General features: G+C 39.8%; 1 protein-coding gene across 1 annotated transcript; it reads right to left on the reverse strand.

Moving 5' to 3' along the window:
* Positions 1–2942: 2942 nt before the first annotated feature.
* vrtn (vertebrae development associated) lies at positions 2943–6981 on the reverse strand. Its single transcript, XM_026999057.3, has one exon. The coding sequence runs from the start codon at positions 6007–6009 to the stop codon at positions 3946–3948; it is 2064 nt and encodes a 687-aa protein (XP_026854858.2). The 5' UTR covers positions 6010–6981; the 3' UTR covers positions 2943–3945.
* Positions 6982–14230: the final 7249 nt, after the last annotated feature.

A 14230-nucleotide genomic window follows, 5' to 3' on the forward strand; every position in this document is an offset into this window, starting at 1 on the left:
ATACAGTGGAAATCATTTTGCCATTACTGAAGATGAGGTTGAATTAGAGGTGGGCTTGGTAATGAGCTCTTATTATTAGAGAGTTAAAAAAAAAGTTAAGTATTAACATGATTTCAATGTGCATTACAGAACAAAGTGTCCTCTCTTTGTCTCTCTGACTCATACTTACTCTCTTTCTATCTCTTCTATCTCTTTTCTCTCTCTCTCTCTCTCTCTCTCTCTCATCTGCTCCTGCTTAGAAGTTACATCAGGTCAAGAAGCTTTGAAGGATGCTGTTGTCTTTTCTAACTGGAATTCTCTGAACAGCTCCATGACAATGTTTCACTGTCCAAAGATTTGAATAATTAAAGAAGCATCAGTAAGTAAACCCATAGGGTTGCCCAGCAGAATTCCAGGAATCATAGTGCATATGTCCAAGCAGGCTGAAGCTGGAAATCTGCTAAATATCACATGAGCACAGATCATCAGCTGTCACGAACACATCATCAGCTGTATACATGCACTTACACAAACGCGCACGCACGCACGCACGCACGCACACACACACACACACACACACACACAGATGCATGCATGCATGCATTACAGAGCATGCACTGTGAATAGTAATTGTGAAACAGAAACAGATTACTGGAAATAAATGGAAGCACAGCGGCATGTCTAATCTACTACAAGTTCATTTTATTAGCCAGAGCTGACTAAACAACATAAACACATTAAGTAATTGCAATTTCAAAGAGGAAACCAATCATCATGCTTTCTCTGTGATAGCATTATTTTATAAACCCATACATAACTGCATTCATATAAAATCTATATAGGTGGATGTCACCTCCATGTTTTGTGCTGGGTTGATAACAGACAGGATTTGCTCCAGCTTGCAGGTTGTTTTTTAGCGCCACAGCTACTCGATTATTGGCTTTTGAATAAAAGCAGGTCAGATGTTCTCCATGTTGTCTGTCAACGCAGTAAACTAAGGGCTAATCCTTTCAGCTATTGTTTATTTTGTGCTTGTCAGTCAACCCTAACTATGGTCTTTTGTATATGTAGGTGTGTATAAACCAAGCAATATATAAATAAACAAAACTATACAAAATAAAATTGAACAAATTCACTTCAGCCATTTATGTGGCAACTTTAAAGAAGGGCAAATTAAAATTGTGCCTTGTTAAATGAACATTGTGGCAGTCAGCTGATAAGAAATCATACCTGTCCAGAAAAACAAACAAACAAACAAAAAGTTATGACAGGTTATGCAACATACGCATTCCCCAGATATATCATCACAAAGTCAGACCAGCAAAGTCTTCCAAGTGAAGAAGATCTAATTGAGAGAATCAGAAGGATGTGATATGTCACAACAATGACACATACGTAGTGTGTCTGCCAGATAGAGGCAGGTAGGCATGCATATCATTAACATTTATGGCATTTAGCTGATGCTTTTATCCACAATCACGGATGAGTACAACTTGAGCAATTGAGGGTTAAAGGCCTTGCTCAGGGGCCCAAAGTGGCAACTTGGCAGTTGTTATCTGACTGTGGAGCACAGTGTGGGCTGCGTAAACAAGGAAACATTTTGGTCTACTGTTTAAACTGTCCACTTAAAGAGCAGAAACAGATGAAGGCACTTATGTAAATGAGAAATGGGATGCTGTTAAAAAAAATATTTTAAAATCACAGAACGAAGTACAACACAATGTGGAGGTAGTGGTCGGCTCATGCTATTTATCTTTTCTTTATTGTTATATAGTCCTGCAGTCTCAGCATCAGTTAATAGTAGTAGTAAACAGAGTGGAACGCAATAACGGAATGCAAGTCAGAAGGCAACATAAAGATGGGACACTAGTGCCATCTACTGTTTTCTTATGTAAGTACATATGAGTAAGACTGATACAACATGGTGAGCAGTCACCGAATAGCTTTTGATTCCAGTCTTTAGGACCACACAGACTTTAGTGTTTTCATTTAACTAATTCACCCATTTTGAATCATAACGTAATGGCCTAACTCTTCATAACCTGACGTCTAAAGTCCAACAGCCTGAAGTTCCTCCTGTAACAGGTCAACTGAAATTCAGCTATTATGTACAAGTACTGCATTTGTTTGTACTGCACATATTGTCTAGATCTGTGTGTGTATGAGCATGCATATGTATGTAGAAGGGGATCATCCAGTACAATAGGTTTCTCTACTTGAATGCTTTGTGATCACAAACAATTTCTGTTTTATGCAATCATTTGTTTATAACTTTTCTAAAAACATCTCATTATTTGCCCAAAAGGTCATAAATACCTTTCATGTCTCTGCTGTGCATAATTGAGAAATTCAGAGGCTCCCAGATGCATCTTTGTTTCGGCAGATCATTGGCATCCTTGAAGGGCTGCCTTGCTCCAGTGCTCTGAGACTCCTCTCTGTGGCGTGCTAATCCTTGAAGGCACCCAAACACACCTGCCAATGCTCATTATTTTCATGCTATTTTCAGGCAAGCAAGCACATAGTGAGTCTGCACTGAAGCCTCAAGCCAAAGAGCTTCAGAAAAGCAAATGAGGAAGGCTTTTATCAGTTAGGGTGATGAGGAGAAAGATGCTCAGTAATAATGTTTTCCCACCCCACTCATCTCAATGCCAATCACATGCTGAGGTGTTCAAGCTGTAACTGCATCTGCTTGCTGCAGTCTCATAGTTTGTGCTAGCTGCATCAATCTATGGTTTGTTTCCATCAGCCCAGTCTATTGAACAGAGTGCCAAAAAGGAAAAACTGCACTTTGAAAGTGCCTTCAGTTGCAGTAGCAAAATATTTCTATTAAAACTAACTTGTTTTAACAGAAATGTAATTCAACAGTCCAAAATGGACAGCTAAAATGAACTGTCTGAAAGTAACAGGGCAACACTTCACTTCAAACACTCCTTGCCATTATTTCCTTAAAATTAAGAAACAAGTCACGGTGTATCAAATTATTTATTTCCTGTATAATAGAATATACATCCAGTTGACATTGCTTTAAACAGGAATCTGTTAAACATAGCAAAAAGGATTCTCATTTGCATTTTACACTTAAATAAACCGTGCCTTTGTAAACCCAACAGTGACTTAAAAAATAGGAAGTTAAACATTGAAAAAAAGTGAAACTGAAAGATAGGTAGTATTACCAAAAAAGCTACACAAAGAACCCTTCCAACGCGCTGTTTAAAGTGTATGAGGATATACAGTAGCTATCATTTGCCATCCAGCATTATGCTTGAAGAGCAGCATAATAAGAGGCAGGAAATATTCCTAAACAAAAGTGAGAATGTGACAATGTGCAAAACAGCTTCAAACACTTATTCAGATTTTAGTTGTACATTTATACCTTGTCTAAAGTGAATCAATCCCAAAAAATAACATTCAATAATCAATACAAAATATATAATGTGTAGAAATAAATGCAGAATAAACAAAACTGTAAAAACAAATTAGTTATGTTTTATTAATAAAAAATTGGAATAACTGGACAGAGCACCCAATACCTCAATGAAAAAAAAAAAGAAAAAAAGACTAAATTGACAGAGTAAGAAAAAAAAAAACATTAAAAATTAAGTAAAGGCATTAAAAAGGGCCCACAAAAAATAAGTCAATATAAAAAGTCATCGGGAATCCTGATATTTGTGGCTTTGAACTGCCTTTTGCCTGGGGGCCACAGCACTGGAGTGCTAAGTGAGGACTGTCTGAATTCACACACATGCAAATGTCCTTGAGGTGGAACCAAGTGGCCAAGTAAAAGAGTGAAGGGAGCATACAATTAAGATGCATGAACTGCAATTACACTGTGGTAGGACAGCCCCATATACCAGACTATGACTGTTCAGTACTGATGTGATGAGTAAGCAGTTTTGTCAACTAAAAAAAACAAAAACAAACACAAAAAAAACAAAAAACACAACAACAAAAAAAACCCCTTTACTTTTAAGCCACCTGGCCATGAACTAAAGGCACACCATGATGCAAAGCCCTCTTCCACATGTAATAGGTGGAGCGTGGGGTGAGAGGAAAGTATGATCTGAACTCTTTGAACGTGGGAAAAGACTTTTCTTCAAAGCGCTGCTGCAGGAACAGTTTAGCTTTGGCCTTGAAATTAGCCAATGCCACAACATCCATCACAAACATTTGCTCATCGTTGGTCTTGTCACACAGAGGGTTTTCAGGCAGGCTGAACTTAGTGGGGCTCTTTGTTTTTCCATTTAGGCAATCCATGTTTCCATCAGAAGCAAACAGAACCTGACTTCCTCTCACATGTTGCAATGCATCTTCAGTTATGTCCAACCTTTTAGGCTCACCACTCTCCAAACTCAGGCTGGACTCTTTCTGAGCTTTCTTGTTGAGAGAATATCTCCAAAGCCAGTAGTAACAGGAGGAGATGGATGGAAACTTGAGCTTGAATTTGAACAGGGACATCTTAGACTTCTGGACACATGCTTTGGCCTCTTCTCTGAGTCTTTTCTTCTGGAGGTAGAGGAGTCTAAGGCTTTCATGACTACGCCTTGCAATCTTAACTCTTGTGGCTAACCTGCGACCCCCTAGTGAAGCTATTGATGACTTCTCTTTAGGATACTGTACTTTATCAGCATCCAAGCATTCCTCGCCACTCCCTGAGAGGTCCCTGAAAGGAGTGAACAACATGGCCTCTCTCCTCCAGTTGTAGTATGTGGACCGAGAAATTCCTGGGAATCTTCTTTTGAAAATTCTGTAAGGGAATGAAGTGTTTGTGGTGATACAGATTTGGAGGCTTTTCTTTGCTTCCTGCATCAGAGCAGCATTCTGAGCACGATCTCCCTCTGGCTTCTCAGACTTGAGGGCTAGCATGCTGTTGAAGGTCTCCTGGATGGGATGCTTCTTGATCTCTGGAGAGGTCCAACAATCATGATCAATGCTTTCTCCAGGGCTGAGCTCTTCATTAGAGCCAACAGACACAATACTGCCAGTAGACATGAGTTCATGTTTCCATGCATAGTATGTGGACCTGGAAATTTCTGGAAAGAACTCTCTGAACTGGTTCTGGGGTATGAGCTTGCCTTCTTTGTAGCAGGTCTGAAAAAAGTGTTTGGCCTCATACCTGGCAACGGATTTCTTGTGATACTCTGTGCTTTGCCTCCTCCAGCGATAGAAGGTGCTCTTTGTGATGTTGAACTTGTCTTTGAGAGTGGAGTAGGACAGCTGCAAGTCCTGACCTAGAAGCTCTAGAGATTTCCCAGGTGGCAAATGCTGCTCACTGTAGGGGCTTCCGATTTTGAGGTCACTGGCAGGAATTAAGGCCACAAAATTGTGTGGTTTAAATATGGAGCCTGCCTCCAGTTCACCTGACCACATAATGTGGAGGGTCAAGGGCTCCGTGTCCTTGTGCCATGTTCTGGGGCGGATAAGACGATTGAAATAAGGCCTAATCTTCAGGTTGTACATAGGGTAGATAGAATAGATGTTGCACTGGAGGACCGAAGACAGAGCATAGACATGCCACATATTCGCAAAAGAGCCAGGGAAACAAGAGGCCTTGACGTCTGCATCAAAGATGGCCTCAAGCACTTGCATGGGAAGTTTGAGCATGTCCTGGGATTCCTCAGCACAGAGGGAAAACCTGGCTGCCTGCAGCATGACCTTGGAATCAATCATGCCATTCAGATAGTAGCGTTTCCATAGCAACATCTCCACCACTGCCCTTACCTGCAGCTCCAAGCTCAGACTCGTGGAGCCCACTAGTAGCATGCTAGCTGCATCAAACAACAGGTTGCCCTTCCCTTTGCAGACCAGAGGAAGCAGGTCAGCTGGTGCATCAGCTGGGTACAGTCTGTGAGCCACTCCGTCAATACCCATCCAGAATGAAATCTCTGTGCACAACGCACTGGGGAGGTGGAAGGGCGCAAGCACCTGCTCTACTTCCAGGGCAACTTTAATCAGGGCGTTCAGGCCCTGAGATTCTGTGGCCTCCTGAAGCTCACCCAGGACGGCGAGCACCACCTCATTCCTCTGAATCATGCCTAAAGCAAGAACCACACAAGAGTATCAGATTAGCTTCAAGGGTTCATAAGTGAAGAAACCACGAGCATGCAAAAGTTAAAATAGCGTAGTAAAACTTTTTTTTTTTTTTTTGCCTCGCTTGATTTTAAACACACAAAAATCCAACCTAATCAAGAAGCCAACAAGGGACCTAAAAAAAAATCACAAATCATATTTTAGTATATTAAGTATTCGATAGGTCAACAATTTAGTCAGATTTTTTTTCCTAATAATTAACGTCTACTACGCGTTTAAACAATCACAGGACTAACATTAACAGTCAACAAAAAGTACTCGAAAATATGATTTAATGCATTGGACACAACAGCAGAATGTTAAAAGTTGACCCGATTAATTTGAATGAAATTAACAGATATTCTAACATTTTTAAAATCACATATTGGGATGCCGCTGTAGTAAAAATAATTCTATACACTTACATCGCTTTACAGTGTAAATATTTTTTCTCGTCTCAGGCCTTGTAGAGTGCGTAATGGTTGCGTTATAAATCAAGGCAAAGGTGGAACTTTCTCACCTTCATCTATTACTCGCTCACAAACATACCAAACATTGCACAACATTGGCACAAACCTCTTACCTTAAACAAAAAACGGTTGATGCTCCAAAGACTAACCCTGTTTTATATGACAAACAGTAGCAACAACCGTGTTCAATCGTCCGAGAACTCCCAAGTTAGTTTAATCCATTGTATGTGGGTTAAGCAATGTGCTCGGAACAGGTAAGAAAGACATCGGCAGTGATCTGGATCTAAGTTGGGGACATTTGAAATTATAAGTACCTCCCTCCAGGAAATTGTCAATCACCCACCCTGGTTTTGTCTGCAGTTAGAAAACACACTCCCACTCACGTAGAGTGCGTGTCCATTTTAACCCTAAACGTTAACAAAAGCCGTTGTTTCAAAAGCGACTACAGCAATGCGGCCCGCCTGAGTATCGGTGACGCGATTGTGCTAAGCATCACGAGACAGGACTAATTATTAGCAATGTTTACTCGGAAGTCATCTTAACTAGTTCGGTGCGTCACTCAAAAACCAGAATGCCATCACAGTTATATGATAAATGGAATGTTATATCATCTTTTTAAAAATATGTCAAATAATATACTGTATACAAATATATAAATATAAATTAAATTCGATAGACTACGATTAGGCCTATACCTGTAAAACTAAATATATTTTTAAATCATTTGAGTTTGTTTAACTGCAAAATAGTAAGCACTTTGTGGTGGACGGTACCTAGTGAGGTTCACCCAAAAGTGTGAAAAATTCTGGAAATTCTTCAAAAAGGTTTAATATGATCAAAGCATAAGAATAAACACATTTTCTTTCCCAGTGGCACAGACTGAATATTAAAACCATCCATTGTAGGTTATAAACCAAAACGAAGGTTTCTGTGATCTGACAGTGATTTCATTCACATTTCATGACCCATCAATCACAGTTTGGAACGTGACCATTTTGTCAGTCAGGCTGTGGCCCCCCAGTCTTGTCTTGTTGATTGGAGATAGTGAGAGCAGACAGTATGTGCAAATGGCAGTGAGAGAGACATCTACGTAGCTACCACAGTGCATAAATTCCACTCATTTATCCAGGGTATCACTTTTAACACCTCTGCCTGTCTGCCTTTTGCAGGCCTTTCACAGCACCTTTTGTTCTAGGAGCACAGTCATTGCTGTTTCAGAAATAACCCCCATCCCCAACCCCACCCATACCACCCCACCCATACCACACCACCTCCCAGTAACCACCCTGGAGTCTCCTCTTAGCTATGCCACACCACCCATTTTTCATCAGGCCTTTTTGTTCAGGACAACGTGGTACCTCCCTGCCTTAACATACACAGGAGGCTATCCATAGTCTATGAGATACAGAAGGATCTCCATGTCTTATCTGTTTGTGAAACTCAGAAAGAAACCCAATGTCTTCTAATGTAAATTCATTACAATCATGATGTGGGTAAATGTCTTATTAAGTCTTCTAATGTTAAGTCATTACAGTTATGATGTCATTATTAAACATGTGGTGTTCATTTGTGTACAATGCTGCCTTCCTTTTGAATATCTGTTTGCAATTCTGTACAACTAAATCTCTGAGGGAACATATTTTATTTTGCAGTCTTTTTTCCCCTCACACACTAATGTGTAATATTATTATTCACAAAACCTTGTCACATCAAGATTTAAGTTGAATAAATAAATTTAGCCCTCTGGTAGCTTCAAGAATTCCAGTCATGTCTCCTCACAACCATCATGAACATTTTCTGTCTGATATTTAACACTGAGTACTTAAATGAACAGTCTTTCACTTTGAGATTATGGCTAGATTATGGATCACGTATTAAGACTGATGCAGGGAATTTAATTATTAGTCATGCTGTTTCAATATTTCTAAAAATTTGATTACAATACATCCAAACTACAGTTACCCCATTTAATCCGAGTCTTAAGTGTGAATGTACAGGTGAACCCCTCCCCCCAACCCCTTGACATGTTTAAAATGCAAACGCTGTAACACTGGGGTCGGCTCCGATGGTTTGCCCCATGCTGGGCTCGGCTCTGAGCTGTGTGTGCGTGTGTGTGGGTGGGTGGTGTCTTCAAAGGTGTGTGGTGTGGGGGGACGAGGGGACAAGACCTATTGCCTTTTGTTCTTGAGCTTGTGGGCCAGGGCAGAGTCAAGAGCAGGACTTTGACACCTTCAGGGTCTGTCTCCACATGAGGCCTCATGCCCTTAGAGGCCCTGCTACTCAGATTGTGCCTTTGTCCACTGTGTTATCTCATTAGCCAGAGAATGATGAGCAAGAGGGAATGGAGATAAGAGATCACATACATTTCAGAAGGGAACTTCTCCCCCCTGCCTTTTAAAGGCGTTAAAGCTGTGCAAAGATTCAAATCCTTCTGTTGAGTTCTGTTGTGAATATGTAAACATTTTGCTTTAGGTTTCTGTTTGTATTTGTAAAACTGATCACCATAATTAGGCTTTTATTTTCATGGATCTTGGTGAACAATACAAAGTAACAGTAAATTATGTTAATAGTAGCAGTCAGAAGGAAAGCAATGTATCACAGAAAAAGCATTTCTAAATATCTTATTTCACATGCATTATTCTAACCATTTCAGAACAGTTCCCAAATAGAAATTGTAAATTAGTTTTTGCAAACTTGCAAAATCAACAGATTACTTTTGTCAGTTGCCCTTAATGAATGGACTAATGAATTAGCAAAAATACATTAGCTATAAATAAAACTAATAAATTAAAATTACAGATATGTACAGATACAGATATATTTTTGTTTATGATGATCTAATATTTGGCTATGGCATTTGGGTATCTCCAGTTCTGTCTGTCTGAGGAAGAACATTCAACTCTAATCACTTCTTTCAGAGTCGCTATTTAAAAGAATTTGAATGATTGGCTCATCAGCCATAAATCTCATCAACTGTTGCTCTAATTCAGGGATTGCACTTTAATAGGATTGGGATGGTGGGATGGGGATTAGTGTTGTCAAAATATATGATCAGTTCAATCAATATAGCTTCACCTTTCAGTGAGGTGCACTGCAGGGAAGTGTGTGATCGACAGGTAAGCTTTTTTTCCCTAACTTTAAAACGTCCTTTCAGTTCAGCCTGTCACAGTCTGAAAAATTCAGCAAAAACTCAAGCAGCAAAGAGGCAGACTGGGACTGCAAAAACACCTATCAGCCATTTGGAGCCATTTTCTAACCCATGCCCCAGCCTTTGAAAACTCTAGTCAGGCATGCTATACTGCAGAGCTGGGGTTCATTTCAGGTCAGCCAAATCTTAAAATGAGCTTACATCTTTGTACTTCCAAAATCCCTGCAATGGAGAGAATCACACATTTGACATTGACCTTTTGCACAACTTTTTCATCTGCCTGGTGTGTACACTGTATTAGTCTGACAGAACAAGTAGTCACAAGGATGACTTGACAATTTTTCTTTTTTTCATTGGCCCTGTGCTGTTTTACCCATTTCATATCCAGTGTTCGCCCTACTGGCAGTTCAAAACAATGCACTTTCACTGGAATCTGTACCATGCGTTTGAGGTATCGTGATGCTGAGAACTCACTGGCTGTTACCAGCTCCAAAGTGTACATCCTATTGTAGTGGCAAAATGCACATACACTACAAAAGCAAAGATTGTAGACTAGAGATATGGAAATTATTCATGTTTCCCTTCCTGAGGTCTTTAGCTAACTATTAAGACCTATCTGAGTTAAATAAGGTATATTGTGAATCTCCAACACTGCAGTTTGAGAACCCTGCCCTACACATCCAGTATACTGACCTTAGCATTACTGCAATGGCACATAAAACCATTATGTATTACCAGTGACCCCCCCTCATGTCCTGCATTAACCTTTGTTGGTTAGTCTGCTGGAGGGTAACTTTTGTGTATCAGGCTACCAAACTGATTGATGGCCATTTATTTTCAGTCGGGTAGACACTAATCAAATTTAATTCAGATGTAGATATATCTATGTATAAACATGTATATGTGTATATGTTTATTCTTAGGCATGTATCCTTTTTTTTAAATGTATACCATTCTTTATGTTTATGCTGGTTTAATTGGCTCTTGCTGAGAAATCAAATTTGCTCGGATAGGTTCCATTCAGTGCAGCTGAAGACTGAAGTGGTACGTCTCGAGTGTATACTGCCCACTAGTGGTGATGTTTTCGTCACATTACTATAAGAATGCAAAGCCTATGCATGGGGCAGGGATGGAAGGTTTTATCATTGAGCATTGAGCACTGAGACATCCCTGCAGGTCTGCTGAAACTATTAAGAGCTACGTGCTGACAATCATCCATGTTTGAAAAGCATCCATCATTAAAACAAACAAATGTGATTTATAGTCATATAAATAGTTCTACATGTGAATATTGTAACTCTTAAAAAAGAAAAATGTATGAACTTTCTTTCATTTGTTCTAAAAACCTTTTCAGTAGTGCAAATATTACAATTTGGATTTGCGCCTTTATGGGTCAGCAGTAAAGACTTTGGCATTTCAGTTCCATTTATTTCAAATGTATTCTAGTGCAAATATAACAGTTACAGGTACTGTGCTGTTGGATGACTAAGGTTTTTTCCTCTCTTCACTTCTAAAACAGACTCTACAAGTAGCATCTGACTACAGCTGACAGTTTAGCTACAGTTTGAAGAGGGTCCTGATAGATAGAGTATAGCCAGCCCATCATGACTTGAAAAGTGTATGTTAAGGCCCCTAATCCAGCTGCTTTTATAGTACAATGCAGGCTGACAGCAAATATTATTATATTACTAATGATATTAAGGTTCAAATCCTAGGTGTGCCATGTGTCATCAGCAGTCAAGTCCAGCCTAAAACTGACACATATTGAAGGTATACCATTACCAGCACTCTATTCAATAAGGGAGGTATACACGTACTTTCCATGTGGGAGGTAACACAATGCTGTTATATCACTAAGTTATATCACTATGCTTTCTGTATTAAAGTCTAGAGCAAGGCTTGAGCAACTACAAGCAGAACTGTGGGGGGAGGATGGGGAAAACAAGACCACAGGAAATACTTTTGAAATGACATTTAAAAATACTTAAAATTTATGCTATTATGTTCCTATGTTTATGTGCACATGCAGTATTTGGTAATGAATCACTGCACAAGAGAGGGTTCCAGTCGGCTTTTACATATATTCTGGCATTTATGTGAATGATACATGCTTGCCCATAGGGTGGCATAGTTGTCAAAATAAATGCACTCAACGTAACTCTCTCACACACACACACACACACACACACACACACACACACACACACAGAGAGAGAGAGAGAGAGAGAGAGAGAGAGAGAGAGAGAGAGAGAAATTCCAACATTACCATCCTTGTACAAAGGAATATCAAAATGATAAATACACTTTTGGGGAAAAAACTTGTATTTTTTATGTATTTTTTATTTTTCAACCACATATACATTTTCTTTTCCTCAATATTAAAAACCATAAGTATAATTTTTTTAATGTACATTGGAAGTAAATCAGAACCTTTCACATTTTCATAAAAACAAATAAAACTAATGTTGCACTTAATTTGTCTCAGTGTCTGAATATGCAAAGTAACAAACAAACCAGAAATATGTTCTGCAAAACCACTACACCCCTAGTCTCTGGTTGTCAATTGTTAATCTAATTGATTGCCAGTTTGTCAGAATGCCTGAGTCACAGGTAAAGGGAAGGAGGAAGGAGTTGAGGATGGTAAAGGCTGCAGTGCCTTGACCTGAGGGGTGATGGTTTAAATATCAATTTTAAATGGCATAAATAAAGTTACAGAGTTGAAGACCTCTGGTCTAATTCCTAATTTGTAGGCTAGTGTTATTGCCTTATTGCTTCTAAATTACAAGCTTTTATTTGATTCAGAAATATGGATAAAGGTATAGAACTGTCCATGGTCCTGAATGTAAGAATCTAAAATCTGTTTGGGTGTTTGATTGTTCTGTTAGCTAATAAATGTCAAAATAGTTTTTACTGTAAAATCCAGTCTACTTACTGCTTGTTTTGCTTCCAGTTAATAAGAAAAACATTCTAAGGAAAATTATTCTAAGGAAAACGCACATCCGTGTTTACATGACACGGAACGTGACGAAGGTAAACACTCACAAAAAACAAAAACAAAAACAAAAATAGTCATAACTGTACAGAGCTATGCCTTTTTGGCGGATGCCGTGACGCTTGCGTAAAGGGCTGCGATATCCGACTGCGCTCTGCCATTGTCCCTTTTAAGGGTCCGCCTCTCAAGCTGAATTTGATACTTCATTTGCTGGATAGCTGAGAGGACGTCCTGGTATCTTCTCATTTTCATCCAACAACTCTAAAAAAATTACACTGACCCGTAGTCACTATTGAAATTTAGGCTATGTGAGTGCTAATGGCGTAAACTAAACTGTCGGCAGCAGGTGTTAGTGAAGTGGCTTTCAGGACGTTCCTCGGCGACAGAACAGAAGGTTATAAACTACTGTAAATCAGAATGCCTCACCAGATTTTCGAGACTGAACGAGTTGCGAATGAAAGAAAACTAAAAAACGTGTACGATCAGTAAATGCGATATCGCGCGCAAGGGAAGGAAACAATTATCTTGAACTGTCTTTTAAAAATAAACACCCAGGACGGATAGCGGAAAGGATCCAAGACAGAGAAACCACGGGAACATGAGGGAACGGGACTTTATGGCAAACACGGATCGAGGTAAACCTGCCACATACACCGGCGACAAAAAAGCAAAAATGGCTGCTAAAACAAACAAAAAATGGGTAAGACTGGCTACGGTTTTTGCATATGTATTGTCCGTATCTTTGGCTGCGATAATACTGGCCATTTACTATAGTCTTATATGGAAGCCAACGTCAGCATCATCATCGTCCAGACGAGCAGATATTCCAGCCACTGTCTCTACCAACACTACGTCTGTTCTTTCACACATGAATTGGACAGAGCAGTCACCTGTACATCCGGGGTCAACCACAGATCCAGAAACATCGCATGAGATAGGTAACAGTGAAAAAGGCTATCCAGGCTATCCTGGCCTCCCCGGAGGTTTAACACCCCCGGTAACAAAAACTAAACCCTCAACAATGTACAACACGGAGCAAAGCTACATTTTCGTAGAGGCAGTTCCATCTAGCAACGGAAACGTTAGTCATGTGCCTGTCACACGTGAATACGACGAGACGAGCGAGTTGCCAGTGACGCGGGAAATCACTGACGTTGTAAAGGACAAAGACAGTTCGCTGTGGGATTCTGAGACTAATAAACACGAAAGATATGACGGCCATAGGAGTGAGAATCAGCCAGTGGGACTGGCCCTTTCGCATAGTCCTGACAGCTGGGATTCTGCGGCTTCAAATTCATTTGAACCGCAACTGGAGTCAACAACAGGTCAGAGCCCGTGGATAAGTTACATAGAAGGACCAGATGCTTCCACTTTGCATGTAGAGCTGGACCTGGCCGAGGGCTCTTCTACCCTGCAAGAGGAGACGGATCCCAAAGACACAGAGGATTCTACACTCGTTTTCCCATCTAGGCACACATGATAATTTACTCATAAATACAGTTGCTTACTTTGGATTGGACAAAATATTGACTGCCTTAATAAAAAAGATAATAGTTTTTCGGACGGCTGGAATTA

The sequence above is a fragment of the Electrophorus electricus genome, chromosome 7 (genome assembly GCF_041902795.1).
Source record: "Electrophorus electricus isolate QZ-2024a chromosome 7, ASM4190279v1, whole genome shotgun sequence".
Taxonomy (NCBI): domain Eukaryota; kingdom Metazoa; phylum Chordata; class Actinopteri; order Gymnotiformes; family Gymnotidae; genus Electrophorus; species Electrophorus electricus.